This window comes from Liolophura sinensis, chromosome 1, assembly GCF_032854445.1.
Source record: "Liolophura sinensis isolate JHLJ2023 chromosome 1, CUHK_Ljap_v2, whole genome shotgun sequence".
In the NCBI taxonomy this organism is placed as follows: Eukaryota; Metazoa; Mollusca; class Polyplacophora; order Chitonida; family Chitonidae; genus Liolophura; species Liolophura sinensis.
This window is the reverse complement of record NC_088295.1, coordinates 16,796,506-16,818,659: the sequence shown is the minus strand read 5'-3', so window position 1 is coordinate 16,818,659 and position 22,154 is coordinate 16,796,506. Positions and strand designations below refer to the sequence as shown.

Genomic DNA, 22,154 nt, shown 5'->3' with positions numbered 1-22,154 from the left:
AATTAGCCACCGTCCTCCTCGTGGAAGTTGTACTTTATAACTATATGACGGTAAAGCATCCACAGTCCTCCTCGTGGATGTTGTTCCTGATACCTGTAGGAAGGTAAATTAGCCACCGTCCTCCTCGTGGATGTTGTACTTTATACCTGCAGGAAGGTAAATTACCCACCGTCCTCCTCGTGGATGTTGTTCCTGATACCTGTAGGAAGGTAAATTACCCACCGTCCTCTTCGTGGATGTTGTACTTTATAACTATATGAAGGTAAAGCATCCACCGTCCTCCTCGTGGATGTTGTTCCTGACACCTGCAGAAAGGTAAATTAGCCACCGTCCTCCTCATGGATGTTGTACTTTACACCTGCAGAAAGGTAAATTAGCCACCGTCCTCCTCGTGGATGTTGTACTTTATACCTATAGGAAAGTAAACTAGCCAACGTCCTCCTCATGGATGTTGTACTTTACACCTGCAGAAAGGCAAATTAGTCACCGTCCTTCTCGTGGATGTTGTACTTTACACCTGCAGAAAGGTAAATTAGTCACCGTCCTCCTCGTGGATGTTGTACTTTACACCTGCAGGAAGGTAAATTAGTCACCGTCCTCCTCGTGGATGTTGTACTTTATACCTACAGGAAGATAAATTAGCCACCGTCCTCCTCGTGGATGTACTTTATAGCTATAGCCTCGTGGATGTTGCACTATATACCTGCAGGAACATAAATTAGCCACAGTCCTCCTCGTCGATTTTGTACTTTATACCTGCAGGAAGGTAAATTAGTCACCGTCCTCCTCGTGGTTGTTGTACTTTATACATATAGGGATGTAAATTAGCCACCGTCCTCTTTGTGGATGTTGTACTTTATACCTATAGGCAGGTAAATTAGCCACCGTCCTCCTCGTGGATGTTGTACTTTATACCTATAGGCAGGTAAATTATCCACCGTCCTCCTCGTGGAAGTTGTACTTTATAACTATATGAAGGTAAAGCATCCACCGTCCTCCTCGTGGATGTTGTTCCTGATACCTGGAGAAAGGTAAATTAGTCACCGTCCTCCTCGTGGATGTCGTACCTTATACCTATAGGAAAGTAAACTAGCCAACGTCCTCCTCATGGATGTTGTACTTTACACCTGCAGAAAGGTAAACTAGTCACCGTCCTCCTCATGGATGTTGTATTTCACACCTGCAGAATGGTAAATTACCCACCGTCCTCCTCGTGGATATTGTACTCTTCACCTGCAGAAAGGTAAATTAGTCACCGTCCTCCTCATGGATGTTGTACTTTACACCTGCAGAAAGGTAAATTAGCCACCGTCCTCCTCGTGGATGTTGTACTTTATACCTATAGGAAAGTAAACTAGCCAACGTCTTCCTCATGGATGTTGTACTTCACACCTGCAGAAAGGTAAATTAGTCACCGTCCTTCTCGTGGATGTTGTACTTTACACCTGCAGGAAGGTAAATTAGTCACCGTCCTCCTCATGGATGTTGTACTTCACACCTACAGAAAGGTAACTTAGCCACCGTCCTCCTCGTGGATGTTGTACTTTATAGCTATAGCCCCGTAGATCTTGCACTTTATACCTGCAGGAACATAAATTAGTCACCGTCCTCATCGTGGATGTTATACTATATACCTATAGGAAGGTAAAGCAATCACCGTCCTCCTCGTGGATGTTGTTCCTGATACCTGGAGAAAGGTAATTTAGCCACCGTCCTCTTCGTGGATTTTGTACTTTATACCTGCAGGAAGGTAAATTCGCCACCGTCCTCCTCGTGGATGTTGTACTTTATACATATAGGGATGTAAATTAGCCACCGTCCTCCTTGTGGATGTTGTACTTTATACCTATAGGCAGGTAAATTAGCCACCGTCCTCCTCGTGGATGTTGTACTTTATAACTATATGAAGGTAAAGCATCCACCGTCCTCCTCTTGGATGTTGTTCCTGATACCTGGAGGAAGGTAAATTAGCCACTGTCCTCCTCGTGGATGTTGTACTTTATACCTACAGGAAGCTAAATTACCCACCGTCCCCCTCGTGGATGTTGTTCCTGATACCTGTAGGAATGTAAATTAGTCACCGTCCTCCTCGTGGATGTTGTACTTTATACCTATAGGAAAGTAAACTAGCCAACGTCCTCCTCGTGGATGTTGTACTTTACACCTGCAGAAAGGTAAATTAGCCACCGTCCTCCTCATGGATGTTGTACTTTACACCTGCAGAAAAGTAAATTAGCCACCGTCCTCCTCGTGGATGTTGTACTTTACACCTGCAGGAAAGTAAATTAGTCACCGTCCTCCTCGTGGATGTTGTACTTTATACCGGCAGGAAGTTAAATTAGCCACCGTCCTCCTCATGGATATTGTACTTCACACCTGCAGAAAGGTAAATTAGCCACCGTCCTCCTCGTGGATGTTGTACTTCAAACCTGCTGAAAGGTAAATTAGCCACTGTCCTCCTCATGGATGTTGTACTTCACACCTGCAGAATGGTAAATTACCCACCGTCCTCCTCATGGATGTTGTATTCTACACCTACAGAAAGGTAAATTAGTCACCGTCCTCCTCATGGATGTTGTACTTTACACCCGCAGAAAGGTAAATTAGCCACCGTTCTTCTGGTGGATGTTGTACTTTATACCTATAGGAAAGTAAACTAGCCAACGTCGTCCTCATGGATGTTGTACTTTACACCTGCAGAAAGGTAAATTAGTCACTGTCCTTCTCGTGGATGTTGTACTTTACACCTGCAGAAAGGTAAATTTGTCACCGTCCTCCTCGTGGATGTTGTACTTTACACCTGCAGGAACATGAATTAGCCACCGTCCTCCTCATGGATGTTGTACTTCACACCTGCAGAAAGGTAAATTAGCCACTGTCCTTTTTGTGGATGTTGTACCTGATACCTGCAGAAAGGTAAATTAGTCACCGTCCTCCTCATGGATGTTGTACTTCACACCTGCAGAAAGGTAAATTAGCCACCGTCCTCCTCATGGATGTTGTACTTTACACCTGCAGAAAGGTAAATTAGCCACCGTCCTCCTCGTGGATGTTGTACATGATACCTGCAGGAAGGTAAATTAGCCACCGTCCTCCTCGTGGATGTTGTACTTTACACCTGCAGAAAGGTAAATTAGTCACCGTCCTCCTCGTGGATGTTGTACCTATAACAGTAGGAAGGTAAATTAGCCACCGTCCACCTGGTGGATGTTGTACCTGATACCTTCAGGAAGGTAAATTAGCCACTGTCCTCCTCATGGATGTTGTACTCTATACCTGCAGGAAGTTAAATTAGCCACCGTCCTCCTCATGGATGTTGTACTTTATACCTATATGAAGGTAAATTAGGCACATTTTATATAGATGCCGGGGGAAAACCACCGTCTTGCCAAGTACCTGTATACTGTACAGTCCTACAGGCCTATGAACCCCATGTCGGGACAACGGGTCTGGAGAGGCCGTGGGCTGTTGGGTCCTTATGATATAGAATACCTTGTCTTATTCATCATCTGTCTTCGATAGTTCGATAATTTATACCGATGATTTATAATATACCTTGTCTTATTCATCATCTGTTGTCTATAGTTCGATTATTTTGGAGAAGCCCTGTAGTAAATAAAATTTAAGTTAATAGTATGAGATATACAGTGATATAATCCGTATGTCTTTTTAGTGAACACAAATGTGTAACTATATCCCACTACTTTACATTTCGCGCCATATGTGTGGTCATGCGCACTACACCGTCCTCCTGATGGATGTCCGTTCTCCTGGTGGATGTACTTCCGTTCCCCTCGTGGATGTAGGCTGACGAGTACTGTTGGGCTGCCCAGAAGCACGAAGATTACACTGCACTATGTACGAGTGTTGTTTTTTTTTTTTGACACAACTCATTTCCGTCCACCGGTTTACATAGTCGAAAAGCAGACAGCTCAACATATCTACGAAGATTGATAGAATTTACGTTGGACTTGACAGAAAACAACTGCGCGTTTAATGGAATGCGACAGGATAAGGATAGCTGGGCAGTTAATTAGGCAGGTTTAAGTCGCTAAAATATACTGGGTCGTGTGCTCTGGCGACAAGAGCTCTTATCTACAAAAGTACCATACCTGGAGTATGAGTAGATAAGAGCTCCAGTGAAATTAATAAATTTTTCTTCAAGTTCTTCTAATACAGCAAGCGTAGATGAGCTATCTTGGCCTTCTATCGGAATTTTAGTCACCAGATAAGCATGCAAATGTGTTGTTTGAAGTTTAAAACCTGTATGGCAGTTACATTAATTCCGCTGCTGTACTTCAGTTCTAGGTGCAGCCCCACCTCACCCCTGCATTAAACACACACAGGCACATACACCATACAAACACTGTAAGACGTTTTCCTGCCCCTCTGTATTGAGATAAATGTTAAATATAATTTATTGACCCATGGCAGTTGGGCCTAGTTTTATTATTGCATATCTTATAGGCCAACTGATTTTGGCAAGAAAAAATAATAATATTGCAAATGCATATTAATAGCATTGCTTTTCTCTTTACTTTTTTTGTTCTCAATTGTAGACCCATAAGAAAAGAAAATGGGGAAACCACAGGCACGTGATTTAGAAGAAGAGAATGTGGATTTATTAAGTCTGGGAGTTGAAGTCAACACAAAATGGCTCCTGATATGGAGAGGAGTTAATGCTTTTATGTCATTATTTTTTGGACTGGCAACTGCAGCAAATGTAAGAAGGCAACTTGAATTTACTCTTTAGTTCCACATTTAGTTAATGATCAGTGTGGAATTAGTTTAAGTTAGAATAACATTGGCTTTCAATTCAACACTTCAGTTGTAGACACTTCCACTTCCAGTGGACTTTTTCACAACTTTACCAATTCAATTATTATGGCAGTTGTTCATAACAGTATTTTCCTACTCCTTCATCTTTTTGGCTGAAAGGTCATGATATTATTTCTCAGTAGCCCAAATGTCCAAGTTCACTCTGAACGTTGGTGTCCTGTTCTAGCTTGTTCCACTGATATCGAGTTTAAAGGTAGGAATAAAATTACGTGTTTTGGTCATTTTTGGTTTATAGAGTGAGGTCTTTGTTTTTCCTTCAGGTTAATGATTCTGACTGGTACTTATGGGTGGTGAGTACAATAATGTACCTTTATATTAACAAGGAGAAGATGGCAGTATGAGTCAATGCTCAAGGTGCATTTTATATACATGTATTTTGTTTTTTATTGGTTGCAAGTCATAAACTATATGAGAAGTTGACCATGTAGACTAGTAAGCATTTATTTGTTTCAGTGTTGTCTTCATTCTATAATTCATTGGTATTTCATATTGATATTACATGGTGAAGGCATAAATTTAGTATAACAGAAACGTGAAATGTATGGAACAGTATAAATATGGTAAAGTTGAAGTTCGGGAAAGGAGCAAAATATACCAGTGTGTGGTATACATTCTGTGGGTTCCTTTTCAGCCAATTTATTTAGTGCCGACTGTTCTGTGCCTGGTTCTTGTGATAAATCCTATATTTTCAGGTAAGTGTGGAAACTTGCTCATTTACCTCACAGGCTCTGACAACTAGCGTGTGACTTGTCATTATAACTTGTACTTGATCAATTGTTTTTTCACCCACAAAGAAGGTGGCTTTATATTATCTACATTTGTCTCAAGCCAAATAAAGGCAGTTTGATTATCCGAAAATTGAACAGTACATACATAAATCTTAGATTGAAGTATTTCTACATGTACTGAAATATTGTCTTCCAGTTTCTTCACACCACAAAGCTGGCCACTAACACCAATAAAAATAAACATCATTTTATACCATTTCTTACAAGATTAGTAGGGAACAACTACTCTTCCCCTAGTACAGTTCTTTGATACTGTGCAACCAGAGGTATGGCTGAGAGTCCAGTTTATATGACTGTATGAAGCTGAAAGTCAGAGCAATTTCTGGCAGACTGTTACTGTCTCATGACGACTTTGTTTGATGCATGTGGTAGACTAGTACTGGATGAAACACCTAACCAGCCTTTGTGATTATTAACTGTGTGGTTGAGTGGCTAGACTGTCTCACATTATATTAAAAGTTTGGCATATATCTTGATGTGGATATTGTGTATTTTGATCCAGAAACCAACTGGTGGAGGTACACAGCCTTGTTTCACTTTATTCTGTGCCTGGCATATGTGGTGTATCTGATTGTGGTAGTCATTGAGATCATTTTTGGGAAAAAAGTCAATCCCCTGATCCATGAAGAAGGAAGGTAATTTAATGGACAGTCTAGCTGTCACCTGTAGAGGTACCATAAAGGTTCATGAGAAAAAAAGACAGTTACATATTCGATAGATGAATGTAAGAAAAAAAACATCCTCTTAGAGGGATACAGAATCAGTTCTGATTGGCTAGTGTGAGAGATAGGTAAGTCCAGGCCATGCCTTACCCTAACTGAATTTTAGGTATGGTACATTTTTTCAAGCCTGACCAAGACTGCGAGAAACCCAGAAAACTTTATGTGTCGGCCAGTCAGCATCGATTCTGTTCCCATTTAAGCAAGTACATGTAGAAGGAACATAGTGCAGTCATCCCTGTAATAAATGGAGATCAGCATTTGCTAAATCCTTGTATAGTAAGTGCATATATATATGTATATATTCATGTAAGAATATGAAAGAATGTAAAATATCAGACATCCATGAAAACATGAAAATATTTGACAGACATGTCTGGTCTCTGCACTTGTTTGCTAGACATGATACAGAGAAACACATTTAAGGTGTGCTGGCTATGTAATTGTATGATTGTTTCAGTGAATTTGGGCAGTCCTTTAAATTTGGACTTTTTATCATTGTTTAGCTACATTATTACCTGTCTTTCGGCAGATGTTAATAGTTGTTTTCTCTTGTCAGGGAATTCTTTGGTTTGCTGATTGTCATGGCGTGGTTGGCAGTGTGTAGATTTACACCATTTGGAAAGTAAGGGACTTGTATATATGCTTCATCAAATACTCATTAATAAATATTTCACATAATTCATTTGTATAGTCTTCCGCACTGAGGAAACAGTAACCATTTGCGTCAAAACACATACATTCTTTGCTCAATACCAGATGTCTCTTATGAACTTCTTTTTGTTTTAAAATTATTTCAAAATTCTGATAATTTCTTGATTTTTTTAATATGTTTTTTTTTGTGTGGTATAAAGGGCTTGTTGAGAATCATTAACCCAAAAGATATAGATTTGAATGAGAAAGTCTGTGTTTGGATGTTTCTGTATCGAGATGGATGGTTACGAGAAGGGGTTTGTCACAAACTTGCAATCCTTAGCAACACCTGCACAGGGTGGCATTTTATGTGGAAATGAATATGTTTTTAATATTATTGTGCTAAAAAAAATTGATTGCTCCTAATTATTTCTTCATTTATGGTGTAGGTCCACCCAGATGAAAGGTACGAAACATGCTCTCCTGTTGGTAATTAGCATCATAGCTCTCCTGCCCTTGGTCATGTGGTCATTCTGTGTGGTGGAGGATTGGGGTCAGAAGTTTGGACATTGCCATGGCATGTTCGTGGATAAAGAACTATAGAATGGTTGGTCACAGTCGGAATCAGAGATGGCTATACTATATATAGAACTATGTGCTTTGCATACTGATCATTTCATGTTTGAATGTGCGGGGAACATTTGTGAAAATTCAAAATGTGATATCAGCAAGTTTGTAAACCATCAGCATTAAAATTTTACAGCAATTCTAAAAAAGCATATATTTAGCTGGCATGAATATCCTTGTGAGGGTGTTAATCATCGCACCGAATGTAACGTAATTGTTGACAAACTGATTATTGTGGTGTAAGATATCTGTACTGTAACACTTTGATAAGACAAAGTCATGTCACATGCAGCATGTGTTATAAATATTTTATAAACTGAAAATATACCAGTGTGAGTATGCCATTTATCAACACAGAGCTCCCGTGTAAACTCTTTCTTTTTTTTTTTTTTGTATGGGTAATGGTTTATGAATGATTATGTTCTGTTTAAATTAATTCTTATACACAATAAAAATACATCAGATCTTTTACTTATTCTTCCAAATAACACAGACCTGTAAAAAGTGTATAAACATGTGTATATATGTGTGTTTTGTTACAGCGCTAATACAAGAGTGTGGTTTGTTACTGTTTAGTGTTTTTATTAAATCTTTTTTGTTTATATCAGAAAATGATGTTTTTTGACATATTTTTATGAGGTACCTATATGCTGTGTTATTTGTAATTTTCTTGAGATGTCTATAAAGTCAGACTTTCTGTACACAATCAAACTTGAATAGCAGAATGTAAATCTTTTAAATTTTGTTAAAATATATTTTACTTTTGAAGGAAATACATATTCGTGTTCGAAACAAGTGATGGCGTATGATATTGGTGTAATTTAATTATAAAAATGTGATTGTATAGTACAGGAATACTATATAGGGCGCAATCATGTTGTGTAGGCCTCCATTTTGACTGCTCAGGCTTGCCGTGATGTCCCAGTACTGGTATGTATGTATATGTGTCACTGCCGGATGGCCTGTAGGCATGTAATTCATACACATCACACAGAACACAAAAGTAAAAGTTCCCTAATATGCAGTTTGCCTGAGGTAACGGAATTTCACATGATGATGTTTTTGTCGACAGTTGTTTCCGTAATGTCTTTTTTTTTATTTGCTTTTAGCCCGTCATCCATTAAATAGATCCTTCTAATTAAAGAAGTCCTGCATTTTATATTCTGCTGGAATGTTGCAGTTTAATTCCCGGTTTTATGCTGTCCACACAGTGTTTTGAAACTAATCTTTTCTAAATGCCCCGGTTTCCACTCACCATAATGCTGACCGCCGTCGTATAAGTGAAATATTCTTGAGTAGGGCGTAAAACACCAATCAGATAAAAAAATAAATCTTCTAAATGCTCTCCGGCGGTACGTGGAAAGATCTCTCAGCAACCTGTGGATGGTTGTGGCTTTCCCGGTTTCCACTCACCATAATGCTGGCCGCCGTCGTATAAGTGAAATATTCTTGAGTAGGGCGTAAAACACCAATCAGATAAAAAAATAAATCTTCTAAATGCTCTCCGGCGGTACGTGGAAAGGTCTCTCAGCAAACTGTGGATGGTTGTGGCTTTCCCGGTTTCCACTCACCATAATGCTGACCGCCGTCGTATAAGTGAAATATTCTTGAGTAGGGCGTAAAACACCAATCAGATAAAAAAATAAATCTAAATGCTCTCCGGCGGTACGTGGAAAGGTCTCTCAGCAACCTGTGGATGGTTGTGGCTTTCCCGGTTTCCACTCACCATAATGCTGACCGCCGTCGTATAAGTGAAATATTCTTGAGTGCGGCGTAAAACACCAATCAAATAAATAAATCTTCTAAACCAATTGGGTACAAGCCAATGCTTGTCATATGGATTTTATAATATTTTTTTCCACAGCTGGTCTGATGTTAGAATCCGTTCATGAAAGGTTTTACATACTGTATTGATCAGGATGATTGATTGATTGATTTAAACTATATTATATCAGTTTACGGACATAAGTTTAGTAAGCTGAACTGAACAAATGAGCGGACTGTGGTTAAAACATCTTTCAAACGCTGTGTCACCCAGAGATGCCGTGGCTTCAAACCCATCACCACGACGTTAATTTTCAAGAGTGCCGGATTTCATTATTTCTGTTGGTCTTCGGGGTGCATGACAAGAAACAATCGACGCTGTCGTGTGCGGTTTAACCTGGCATTCGCTTAAGATTGTTTTTCCTCTACCAATATGAAGTAAGCCACACGTGCCTGGGAAATTTGACCAATTATTTGCCAGATGTCACTGGTTTACTCTATAGTCACTCCAGTTTCTTCCACACATAAAGCTGGCCACCCTGTTGAAAAATTCTTGAATACATATAAATCCCAACGTTAACTATGTGATGAGTTCGATAGTCAAGCAGTTGTTTTGCGTGCAGAACAGCATTTAGGCAGAGTCTGATTCCACAAAGCCATTTCTGACTAAAATTTGTCCACCTCAACAATGTTAGCAAATGTGCCCAAATTTCCACTTTCATGCAGTACCAAAAGTTAAGGATTGTGAAGAGATCTGGAATGTTTAAATTCAGAAATGGCACTGTGGCAGTGGACAAGACAGATTGAATCCGTGGTAACACTTGTTTTCATACGTGTTTGAACGATTCCTTCTCGACTAAATATGTTAGTCATCTGACAGGTGGCGCATCCATAAAGGTTATTAAATTAGAATAATGCTGAATACATTTACAAAGCACGATACAGTTATTCTCTGACAGTTGATACGACAAATCAGGTTGTGTGAACGCGACTTTAATTAATACAGTTGTGACCCCGGTATGGGCCTATACAACAGGGTATGTACATGATTACTATAAAAGTAGGCTCTGACATCTCGGTGTAAGCTACCGTATATGCTTTACGTTGATATACACACAGTTGCCAGAATGAACAATGGTCGCGGTGGCACAATATCTAATCGTGTATGTCAAATAAGTCAAACATTTTCAAGCGTACATACTGTAAATTTTCAACCTTTTCAACCTCTAAAGCACTTTTTTCACTGTAATTTAAGCATACAATTATTATGAAAATGACCCTAAAAAGATTTGTTTGTGCCATTAAAGATGATTTTATGCAGAGCTATATAGAAATGGCGGGAATCATTTGGCTGAAGTTTTGCATGAGTTCTGAATTTATCTGGAAACATGGAATTAAATAATATGTAAGGAGATTAATGATAATAATAAAAGATAATAAAGAGATCTTAAACCAACAAGCAGCTGTAGAAGGGATCACATTAAAAGTGGCGATCCACGCATGTATAAAAGTAGTCCTATATAGACAAGTGTGGGTAAATCGCCTATGTATGCTCGGAATTAAGAAAATGCAAGAAAAGAAAATGGTAAGTCAGCGTGTGTTTCTTCATTATTGCACACACTGAGTACCGTACTCAACATAAACTATAACGGAAGGCCTGCATGTGTACCTGGGATTAAAGAGGCCTATATTGGTGTAAGCTACATGCAGGCCAAACGTGTACAGGTCGCCAAGCCGGGTAGGATAGCTACTACCAAATACGCCCCAACGGCTTATTCTCAAGAGTGTCTAACATACATTATGGTAAGTACAGCTTATACTCTTTACATGTACACTAGCTCTGAAACAGCGAATTCTGCTTAGAGTGTTCAAAACGGGCTCATAAAGCACGCCGTTATAAAATGGTTCAATTAAGGCTTTTATATACAAGTAGGTCTGGATGTTCCACTGCTGATCCTGGTTTGGTTGTTATGCATATAGGCCTACATGCATACTACCATGTAATATATATGAGTTAATGTACTAATTTATTTAATGTTTAGAGTCATGGTAAAATATGTTTCACTTATAAACCATGACAATGGCCATACGTTTCATTTACCGTGGATTGTCCGGGATAATCATAGCCTACAGATATGCACACCATGTATTCATGGAATCCAAGAGGTCTTCCATGGACTTACCTTTACACTGAGTAAAACGCCCGCAAGGCCCAAAAACCAGTGAGAGCAGAGGAATCTCCAAATTCCTTGGCCGTGTTTGGCCGCAACTTAAATCTATCAATATAAATCCTACTTGTTTCTTTACCAGCATTACGAATTTTTATAATATAACATGAAGTCTGGCTTTGTAAAACTTTTCAAAAAAATTTATTGTAAAACGCATTCATTTATTTATTTGTGTGTTCGTTTGTTTGTTTTGTGTTTTTTCTTGTTAGTTTATTTGTTGAAATAATTAGGTTGTTAAAATAATTTTATCATAGTGATATTTTTGAGAAGCTTGAGAAGCAGGTAAAGGGAGATGACTCAAAATGCTTTTCAGCCATTCATTGTAACTGTTTGGTATTCTCCCTTTAAGGAAATCTTTCGTTTGTGGTCGTCTGCGTCAAGAATGGAACTGCTTGTTCATGGATCTTGATGACTTTGGCGACACTTTTTTGACTTTCGATATCGTGGATTATTTCCAAATCGCGCTGGTGACGGGGTGTTACTTTAGGTGTTGATGGGCAACACATACAGCAGCAGTGACACGTCAAGCGATGTCAGCGATGACGGGAGAATGGACAACAATAAGGTGACAGTTCTGCCGTGTTATCTTCACGACACAAATTTATGATCATCGCTAAAAACGGCCCTAGTTTGACCATTGGCTTTTCCAGCATATACATGCGGCTAATAAAGAAGAAATCCAATTGTTTTCAAAAGTATGAAGAGCTACGAATGGCATTTCATGATGTAACCAAACAATTGCATATTGTTAATATAATAGTAATAATGATACAACAGAACTTAAATGTGAGTCACAATGTCGACAATATATAACCAGCCACATAATTATGGCAGATGTATCATTAATAAGCTGGCTGGTCTATAGTTACTTACGTGTGTTTAGTAACAAAGCAAAATGAAAGACTTTTTGAAGCATTTGTCACCCTACACAATCATTTGCCCTCAGATATGTTGCAGGCTTAAATCTAGTCTGAGATAGGTCTCACATTAGCTCCACGTATCACTACACCTTCATCAACAGTACGAAGTAGAGCTACGCAACATTCTATTTTATTTTCTTGGAGTAATGCCAGAGTTCTGCCAACTCGCACCTCAGGCGCTATTCTCATGTCTCCTGCGAAAGTACAGACAAACATAAATATGCAAGCTACAATTTTGGCTTCCTCACCTTCATTCCTAAGGAGATTGTCAGCCTTGAAGATCATTGCCCCATGTTATAAACAAAACTTATCAGTCATGGTGGCCATGGTGAGTGTAAACAATGTCACCTCCCGTGTGTGTTGAGCTCCCACAGAAGCCACCTTAACATAGTTTGTTTTGAAGCCTACAACTGCTGCAATATTTCACTGACACAGATGAGAAGTTATGGTCACAAAAACTGGTCCACCTGTATGGTCAAAAGTCAAGAATTCAAAATGTGCAAAATTTTAAATGAGACCAAATGGTAGGAAAGTCACTATAGTCATTGCTTACATACAGGACACATAATCGTCACACTAGGTTTGGCAAAATTTTATACAGCCAAGGATGGCCCCAAACACAACGTTGGAGCAAGCTTTATTTAACACCCTGATGCAGTTACATACCCTTGTGAGATATGTTCGACTCTTTGAGCACAAGTGGCCTTTCAAATAATCGATTGACATTGTGTTTGTGGTAACTTGACAGATATAAAGCTAATGAACATGTATGACAGGAAACTTATTTCTATTTCAAATGCCATGGCACCGGCCCTGATAGCCCAGTTGGTAGAGCGTCCGCTTTGGGAGCGGTAGATCCAGGGTCAGTCCTGGGTCAAGTCAGACCTAAAACCTTAAAAGAGGAAGTTGTAACGTCTTCGCTTGGCTTTCAGCATGAAGGGAATAGTGCAATGGCTGGTTGACCTGTATCAGTATAATGGCTCGGCCGGTGTGGCTTACTTGCCCTCGGAAAGGCTCCTCAGTGAAGCAGCACTAGATAAAAGAGCGTTGCAAATCCGTCCTGCAACAAGGAGGCGCATTACATGCACTATATGGATTCCTTCATCGTCATATGACTGAAAAATTGTTAAGTACAACGTTAAACCCTAAGCACTCACTCACTCACTCACTCAAATACCATGGCAAACTGTCAGCGTTTTGAATGCATCTATGGCTGAACCTAATATCAGAGCAACTTCGGGCCATCATGAATACGGCTCTGCCTGGTCTAGCAGCGGCTTTCAGTCATGAGGTTAATTAGGTATCAGGCAAAGGGTGGTGGTTTACTACCATTACCTGCACCAATTGCCATACAAGCTTGACAGTGAAACCATCACATATTTATGACTTGGGCATTAAACACCAATCTAATAAATAAATAAAGTGTAAACTTGCATCTCCTAACATGCTACTGTGGCTGATAGCCAAGACTATGGGACAGCTCTTTGTGGGGTGAGGGGAGTTAACCAGGGGCTTGTGGGACAGCACGTTGTACTGTCTACAGAGATAAAATGTACATGTAATAGTAATTTAATAGTATCCAGAGTTATGGACTTCCATGTTAACATAAAGTTAGCAATTTGAGTTTGTTGCTCAAAAGATGCATGAAACACCTTTTATTTCTTATTGCGGAGTATATGATGTAGCTTTGATATCACAATATACAAAAGCTTCTCAGCTTTCTTTTTGGGGTGTAAAAATAGCTTTAAACTACAGTTTTCCTATGTAAGACCCCAGTGGTCAGTTCGGAAATTGAGTAGCCTGCTGTGGTGATGTTAACGGTGATTGCTGTCAAAACAACATTGTTGGGGAAAGAGCCCGATTTGTCAGCACTCAGTTGATTCTGCATTCTCAGTATGTTCATCGTTGATGCCACTTTGGAATATTTCTGACCACTGACAGAAAATATACATCAAATGAAAGGGTTATTAAGGAGTATAAAATATGCCTTAAAAATGTAAAAATTCTTCTACTCTTTATGTTTCGAAAGTAAGGGGGTGTGGGGGCAAATCTTCATTTTCCTTAAAACAATACTCTTCAATTTATAGGTAGTGCCTTTTCATATATCTTTATTTTACGTTCCAAGTTGTAATCAAGTCCGATAACTGTATGCATTCAAAGAACATTGAATCTATGATAAACAGTGCTTTCATCAGTTTTCCCTTTATTGTGTTATATTTTGTTTACTACAGGAAGACGAATGCTTATCTGATGGAGATGGAGATATTGGTAATTAAGTGATTTGATTAAGTGATACCAACAAGCCATTGACAAACTGTGTAATTGTATGTAACAGTATGGTTCAAAGCACAAATTGAATTATAATTTTTGTGTCATATTATGCATCATACATGCACATGCTGTTTATGTACTGTAATTCTTCAACCTTTTCTCATGTTTCCAAGGTGTTTATTCAAGCATATTCTGAAGGCATTCTTCTGTGTTCACAGCTGTGAAGCTGGCCAATCCAAACAATGTAGTATTGTCTTTAAATCAAATGAAAAAGGGGAATAAATTGAACTGAAATTTTGGTTGAGGAATTGGGTACCTGGTATGTATAACTTTGTGTGGGTTTCCTTACTCTTTCTCTTCAAAGGTGACAGAGATGAAGTTCCATCAGGCAATCTGGACATGTTGTTCAATCCCACTGCTTTACGTACAGCTGCATCTAAGATGAAGTAAGTAGAATTATTCAAGCAATTTAGTTAAGTATCTGAGGATGAAAGTTAAATTTGCTCTAGCAATGAAATCAGTTTTGTTTATATCATATTCTGAGTATGAATTTCCTTAAAAATTTTCCTTAAACTGTCAACAGTCTGAAAAAAATGTAAATAAAATATATTAGCATGTAATTTGGGGTACATTTATTTTCATTTTACAGAGATGAAATTCCAGAAAATGTACTTCAGCAACATTGCAGTCACATACTTAAGTGGCTGGAAGATAGAGATGCACGTATGGAGGTTTGTATTGTTCATTTTGAAGAGAATGAACTTTTGGTAGAGTTTTGGCAAGTTCCATTGACATCATTATTACAAGAGACCATATAGCAATGGTATGATATACTGCATGGTAAAATCATGTGGCATAGCAACAAAGAAATATTATAAGAGTATCATTATGTTGTTTTATTTATTTATTTCATTGATTTTGACGAGTTTTTCTCTTGCGCAGGATGATTTAACCAAATTTGTGTTGGTAACATGGCAGTTTTGCGTTTTATAGGAAACCATATCTCTGGCCCAGTTCTGTGATATGCTGTCTTCAAGAGGTGTGTCAAAAGAAGAAGCTGTGAAGGTAAAGTACATTCTGAGATAGCCAATAGGTTATTTTCAGGAGAATCATATGTCACATCAGACTGAGAGAAATCAGACTCTCATAGCCAAGAAGATTTTTCCACATGCAGCCCTGTTGGTAACTCAACTTTATTGCTTAAGAAATAAATATTTTCAGATTTTCTGTTTACTGATTTTCTGCTGAATGGCCATTTTAGTTATACTTGGCATGCAGTAACTTATTGTATACATCATTATAGATTGTAGTGAACTGTGGTGTGGTGTATGTGTGTGCAGGCATTCCAGCAGTTTGATGTGGAGGGCAGTGGTGTAGCAGAAGTGAGCGGCACCCTAGATGCCCTGAGGTCCACTGGGGGAGGCAGCTTACAGGGCGACCTCAACCACAATATCCGTGTTCTTCAGGCATGCTCGCTGATACCAGGTGATGACATGATCCTCTAAACATCCAAGATTTTCGTGGTGTTAACATAGCACCTATCTATTTTCGAATAAATTTTGAGACTTTGATGATCTCATGACTGGTAAACTCATATCTTTTCAAAACGTTAGATGGGTAAGTCATTAACCTTATTTGGGTGGGTATGCTGTTTGTTGCTGAAAGTAACATACTTAAGGCTCATAATTTGGCACTGTGTGGAAGAAGATGTGGGAAAGATTTACTTGCATGTAAGAATTAGACTTTTAACATCTTAACTGATAGAAAAACTACTGTTGGTAACATGTGTAAATATGATATCTCTAATATTTCCAGGACTATTTAGGTATGCTGATTTCTGGTGTTTGACGTTGTAGGGTTTGTCGATGTGTTTGCCAGTGATCAGCATGCAGTCAGACAGCACGGAGACAGAATACTGAAGGTGTGTTGGAATTATCTTTTGACTTTTCCCATTGTTATGAAACATTTTTGTGTAGAATATTACTTAATATTAAACTTATGTCTTTCAGTTTTTGCTGTGGAATAGAGCCCCAAGCAGCTATCTCCCCTTTCCCATTCTCAATGGCTTCAACAACACCTCCAACATGAGGCTGTCTGTTCTCATGTCTATCATCAAAAGTCTCAGAGAAAGTGGTGAGTTTATAATAGAATACCAAGCCATTGCCTTTCACCCTACTTCACAAATATCACCTGAAATAATGCTTTCAGCACGTTTGCATAGCAAACCTGTAAACTTTCATAATCTTGATATTATGACCTGGCTGATGCTAATATAATTCTCTTCTTTTTATCGATGAATAAAATATATATAAGTCTGTATACTGACATTGCTTAATAAATGCCTTAGGTTAGTTATAGATAAGGATGGTTACTTTGTTGATGAAACCATCTTTACCACAGGTACCATGTGCATTGTGTATATGTTCATGTGTATGTTTGGGTTATGTTGTTGTGTTTTGTCCTTGTTTGTAGCTGTTGTTGAGACTACTGAGATCAATGCTGGTAATGATGAAGTGAAACTGATGACCAAGTGCTTCAGTTCTCTAGAGGTTTCCAGTAACACTAGTGATGCCTGCAGGTATGGTCACCTGGTCACCCTGTGGTTGTAATATGCTGTTAGTGGTAATGTCATTAAGTCATCTCCATCTGAAGTGGAGGTGAAATAGTGTTGGAAAAATAGGGGAATAAAAAGTGAAGTGTAGAGGGGGCTTTTTTTTTTATGAGTAACCTGTCGGTACCAGAGGGGACTATAGGTTTACACCTCATCTTTCAGTCCATCATAAAGCAGAGTTTCGGAAATTTACAGGTGATGTTTAAGTTTCTGGCCATTTCATTCATTTTAAATAAATTATGGTCTTTTTTGTTCAGTTCTGGATTTTGAAAGGCTTGTAAATGTAGTTGTTATTCCGGCTTTCACAATATTTCGAGAATACTTGTTTAGCTGAGAATACAAAAATGAGGAAAGTGTTTTGTATACATAACTTCTTGGTTATCATATCGTTGAAGTAAAGAATGATACTGGCAATATTATAGATTGATCTGATATTGGAACACCTAATTGTGGGTGACACACTATACTTGTCTGATGATTTCCCCATAAGTATGTGTTGTTAGGTGTGTACCACCTACATGTATTTGTTGTCAGGTGTTTTAAACCTATGAATACTCTCATATGTAATCTTCCTCAGGTTAACTAACGGAGACCCCAGCGCCTGTTGGCAGTCTGATGGGGCAGCTCGTTCACACTGGATCCGGTAAGGTTACCTTCATCATATTGTGGATTTATATCAAATTTGTTGTCTGTACATTCATACCCTCAGTTCATTAAGGTCACTTTTCCCCTCTAATGTAATTTCTGTGAGCGAAATAACATCTTAAAAAGTGAAATCAGTGATGAACTCAGGAAGGAAATGTGGCAAATGACCTAAACTTTTGCGTAAGACTAAATTGCACATTTTTCCTGATTCAGAGAATTCTATTTATTCTAAGTTAAACTAATATCGTATTGGAAAAATGTAAGCAACAAAATTAATATCATACGGCAATTATTTGCCTGTAAAAGTGCAATTTTAGGGTCGAAATTTGAGGTTATTTCCCATATTCACAGTTGCCAGATTCTTGGTTGTATGTTGTTCAGAGTGTGCATGAAGACACGTTTGGTGCTGAAGCAGCTGTCTTGCTCATGGTGATTTGGTGATGAAGCAGCTGTCTTACCCATGGTGGTTTGGTGCTGAAGTAGCTATCTTGTTCATGGTTGTTTGATGCTGAAGCAGCTGTCTTGCTCATGGTGATTTGGTGGTAAAGCAGCTGTCTTGTTCAAGGTTGTTTGATGCTGAAGCAGCTGTCTTGCTCATGGTGGTTTGGTGCTGAAGCAGCTGTCTTACCCATGGTGGTTTGGTGCTGAAGCAGCTGTCTTGCCCATGGTGGTGAAGCAGCTGTGTTGTTCATGGTTGTTTGGTGCTGAAGCAGCTGTCTTGCTTATGGTGATTTGGTGCTGAAGCAGCTGTCTTGCCCATGGTGATTTGGTGCTGAAGTAGCTGTCTTGTTCATGGTTGTTTGATGCTGAAGCAGCTGTCTTGCTCATGGTGATTTGGTGGTAAAGCAGCTGTCTTGTTCAAGGTTGTTTGATGCTGAGGCTGCTGTCTTGCTCATGGTGGTTTGGTGGTGAAGCAGCTGTCTTGCCCATGGTGGTTTGGTGGTGAAGCAGCTGTGTTGTTCAAGGTTGTTTGGTGGTGAAGCAGCTGTCTTGTTCATCGTTGTTTGGTGGTGAAGCAGCTGTCTTGTTCATGGTTGTTTGGTGGTGAAGCAGCTGTCTTGCCCATGGTGGTTTGGTGGTGAAGCAGCTGTCTTGTTCATGGTTGTTTGGTGCTGAAGCAGCTGTCTTGTTCATGGTTATTTGTTGTTCTGTATTTCCCAGACTGCACATGAAGACAAGTTTGGTGATGGAGCAGCTGTCTTGATAATGATTGTTTTTTTCTGTATATCTCTGACTGCGTATGATGACGAGCTTGGTGCTGAAGGAGCTTTCTTGCTCATGGTTGTTTATTGTTCTGTATTGCTCGGACCTCCTATGAAGATGATCTTGGTACTGAAGCAGCTGTCTTGCTTATGATTGTTTGTTGTTTTTTTTGTTGTTTTTTGTTGTTCAGATTACGTATGAAGACGGGTTTGGTACTGAAGCAGCTGTCTGTGGAGGTGGCCGCTGGAGATCAGAGCTACATGCCTCAGACAATCACCGTCTCTGTGGGGAAAACTGTACACAATCTTAGAGAAATTCGTGTCATCAGGGTGCCTAGGTAATATGGCTCTGTAAAATAGTCACAGTATCAAGTTCTTACTTGTTACAATCTGTGTTCTTGATCTTGATAATCTGTGTTCTAACATTTCTGGCAAGATTTGTGTTTTATATAGGATATAATTAGAGTGAACTTTTTATGACCATATTACATCTTTGAATATGTTGTTATTGATGCCACTTTCTATTTTCAGTCATATGACCGGGGATTTGACATTGGTTGAAAACCTGAAAATTTTCTATCCTAGTAAGTGAAACTTTTCTATGTGTACAGGTACTTGTCATACACCACAAACATTTTATTTATATGCATTACGAAAAGGGATTATTCAGATTGTAAAAAAACTTTAAAAGAGTCATACCAAGCGCACATTACCACAGTTTTACTGTCCTTTGCTATTAAAACTTTTCTTCCATTGCAGTTGTCCAAATAAACATAAAACGTTGCCATAGTGATGGATGTGACACGCGAATACATGGTCTGAAGACCCTAGGATATAGGTAAGATCACTTGGATTTTGAATTAATGTACATCTTAAAGATATGTTTATCTAAACACAAATGGAACTCTCATGGACTTAAACGTTGAAAATCATATCGTTTAAAACTTGACCCAATGCGTTACGAAGTGCAAAAGTCTTTTTTCATTCTTTACTTATGTTTTTTTTGTTTTGTTTTTTAAAAACAATCAAGTTTCATAAAAATAGGAGTATTACAGGAGAAGGATTATTATGCTGTGTTTTTTTCTGCAAACCCCACTTACATCATCGTCATGTAATAGTGTCACAGACACTATGAGGGAATTGTTCTTTGTGTGTATCAAAGCAAGTTGCATGAATATAATTGTTGACAAATGTGTATGTGTTTTGATCTGCAGGATAGTGAAGGAGAGTGGTATCAGTGTGACAGAGGCTGCGGAGGTCTGGTACCTCCAGGTGGTGGCTGCCACAGCCCTCGCTGCAATGCCCATTGCTCCTCATCTAAGGACGGCCATACTGGGCTACACAGAGTGAGTACAGGCCTTTCAGCTTATACAGGACCAGGCCTAGTTTCTATGTTTGTAGTTTGTATATGTGTCAGTGTTCAGCAACTCTCAACTTCAGTTAGCTTAAGATCTCTTCCTTACAGAGATGTGGGTTTGTCGGGTGGAGTTAGATTCATGGTTTTAGTTGTGTTAGCTATTTAGGTTTACTATGAGAAAAGCATTAAAATTCTCAATGTATTGAGCCTAGAGAGCCTGTTGTGGTATCCTGTCTCTGGTCTCAATATCCCCAAAAGGATTTGTATGTAAACTAATTTAAATACCTATAATCTTCAAATTGTTGGTTATTGTACACTGTGTTCATGTGGGGAATTGAGAGGTGTGTTGTATATCTGTGAACAGGTCAGCTCTTCAGCACATGTCGCCGCTGTCATTGAGCCCTACAAGTGTTGACAAACCTGCCATGCTGAGCAGCCATGTCCTGCAGGAGGTGGACAAGTTCATACGGGAAATATCACTGTGAGTATACATGTAGTAAAGGGCGAGTTGTGTACAGTTTGCTTCATCATGGTGATTAGGGGCCTCTGTGCCTCAGTTGGTTATCGCGCTAGCGCAGTGACAGGAGCCTCTCACCAATGCGGTCGCTGTGACTTCAAGTCCAGCTCATGCTGGCTTCCTCTCCGGCCATACGTGGAAAGGTCTGCCAGCAACCTGTAGATGGTCATGGGTTTCTCCCAGGCTCTGTCCGGTTTCCTCCCACTATAATGCTGGCCAAAGTTATATAGGCGAAATATTTTTGAGTACAACGTGAAACACCAATCAAATAAATAAATAAATAAATCATGGTGAGTACGTCAGTATCAGTCTTTGCATGGTCTGAAATACCATGTTGATATAACAGAGAGGGAGCTGTGTACAGTTAGCTTTATCGTGGTGAGTACAGTATCAGTTTTTTGCTATCTGAAATACCATGTTGATATAACAGAGAGGGAGTTGTGTACAGTTTGCCTTATCGTGGTGAATACATCGGTATCAGTTTTTGATATTTGAAAATTGAAAGACCATGTTGAGTATAACAAAGAGGGACTTGTGTACCATTTAAAATATCAGTTTGAGTGAATCAACATTTCTGTTCAATCTGAAATGTCCTTCATTTACAATAATTTGTTCCTTATTTGAAATGGCTTTAGTTCAGTTTGTGTGATTTTTTTTGGCGGAGGTGAATATATTCTGACAAAAAGATGAAGTGCCTGATTGGAGTTACTGATTTTCAATTATTTCTTTGCCTTCACTCCAAATGACCCATGCATGAATCTTTATTCCCTATCGTTATTTTAACCATGTTCAATTGTACATTATAGCTAATGTTATTGTATTTTCCCAGGAATCCTGATGGTTCTATCAGCACTGAAGGTCTGCAGGTTCTGCTCACCTTCAACATTGCCAGAGGACATGTGGCAGGAATCCTGCGCGCCCTCAAACTATTGCTAGGTAAAGTTTGGATAATGTAGGTAAGCTTTTAAAGAAAGTTAAAATGCAGATAATGAAATAAAGAAAATAGTATATTGTGTAATATGGATTTTGTCTT

General features: G+C 39.0%; 2 protein-coding genes across 2 annotated transcripts in view; both read left to right on the top strand.

Annotated features, from left to right (window-relative positions):
• Positions 1-3,895: 3,895 nt before the first annotated feature.
• On the top strand, positions 3,896-8,738 carry LOC135480846 (transmembrane protein 220-like). The gene is made up of 7 exons (XM_064760779.1): positions 3,896-4,037; positions 4,560-4,723; positions 5,100-5,129; positions 5,471-5,531; positions 6,130-6,262; positions 6,906-6,971; positions 7,429-8,738. Exons 2-7 carry the CDS (start codon positions 4,577-4,579, stop codon positions 7,580-7,582), a joined length of 591 nt encoding a protein of 196 aa, XP_064616849.1. The 5' UTR covers positions 3,896-4,037; positions 4,560-4,576; the 3' UTR covers positions 7,583-8,738.
• A 3,243-nt stretch (positions 8,739-11,981) lies between these two features.
• LOC135461238 (zinc finger ZZ-type and EF-hand domain-containing protein 1-like) overlaps positions 11,982-22,154 on the top strand; it is a 51,554-nt gene continuing 41,381 nt past the window's right edge. Inside the window, exons 1-16 of the mRNA XM_064741809.1 lie at positions 11,982-12,163; positions 14,750-14,786; positions 15,154-15,235; positions 15,439-15,520; positions 15,783-15,854; positions 16,130-16,274; positions 16,646-16,710; positions 16,799-16,922; positions 17,262-17,367; positions 17,978-18,043; positions 19,439-19,585; positions 19,779-19,831; positions 20,007-20,085; positions 20,462-20,593; positions 20,969-21,085; positions 21,951-22,057. Coding sequence (XP_064597879.1) covers positions 12,092-12,163; positions 14,750-14,786; positions 15,154-15,235; positions 15,439-15,520; positions 15,783-15,854; positions 16,130-16,274; positions 16,646-16,710; positions 16,799-16,922; positions 17,262-17,367; positions 17,978-18,043; positions 19,439-19,585; positions 19,779-19,831; positions 20,007-20,085; positions 20,462-20,593; positions 20,969-21,085; positions 21,951-22,057 — 1,486 coding nt within the window. The 5' untranslated portion in view covers positions 11,982-12,091. The remainder of the gene's footprint in view (positions 12,164-14,749; positions 14,787-15,153; positions 15,236-15,438; positions 15,521-15,782; positions 15,855-16,129; positions 16,275-16,645; positions 16,711-16,798; positions 16,923-17,261; positions 17,368-17,977; positions 18,044-19,438; positions 19,586-19,778; positions 19,832-20,006; positions 20,086-20,461; positions 20,594-20,968; positions 21,086-21,950; positions 22,058-22,154) is intronic.

Coding starts and splice junctions, on each gene's coding strand:
- LOC135480846 (XM_064760779.1), top strand. CDS start 4,577: ATGGGGAAACCACAGGCACGTGATTTAGAAGAAGAGAATGTGGATTTA. Junction 6,263..6,905: donor CTGATCCATGAAGAAGGAAG/GTAATTTAATGG, acceptor TTCTCTTGTCAG/GGAATTCTTTGGTTTGCTGA. Junction 6,972..7,428: donor AGATTTACACCATTTGGAAA/GTAAGGGACTTG, acceptor TTTATGGTGTAG/GTCCACCCAGATGAAAGGTA.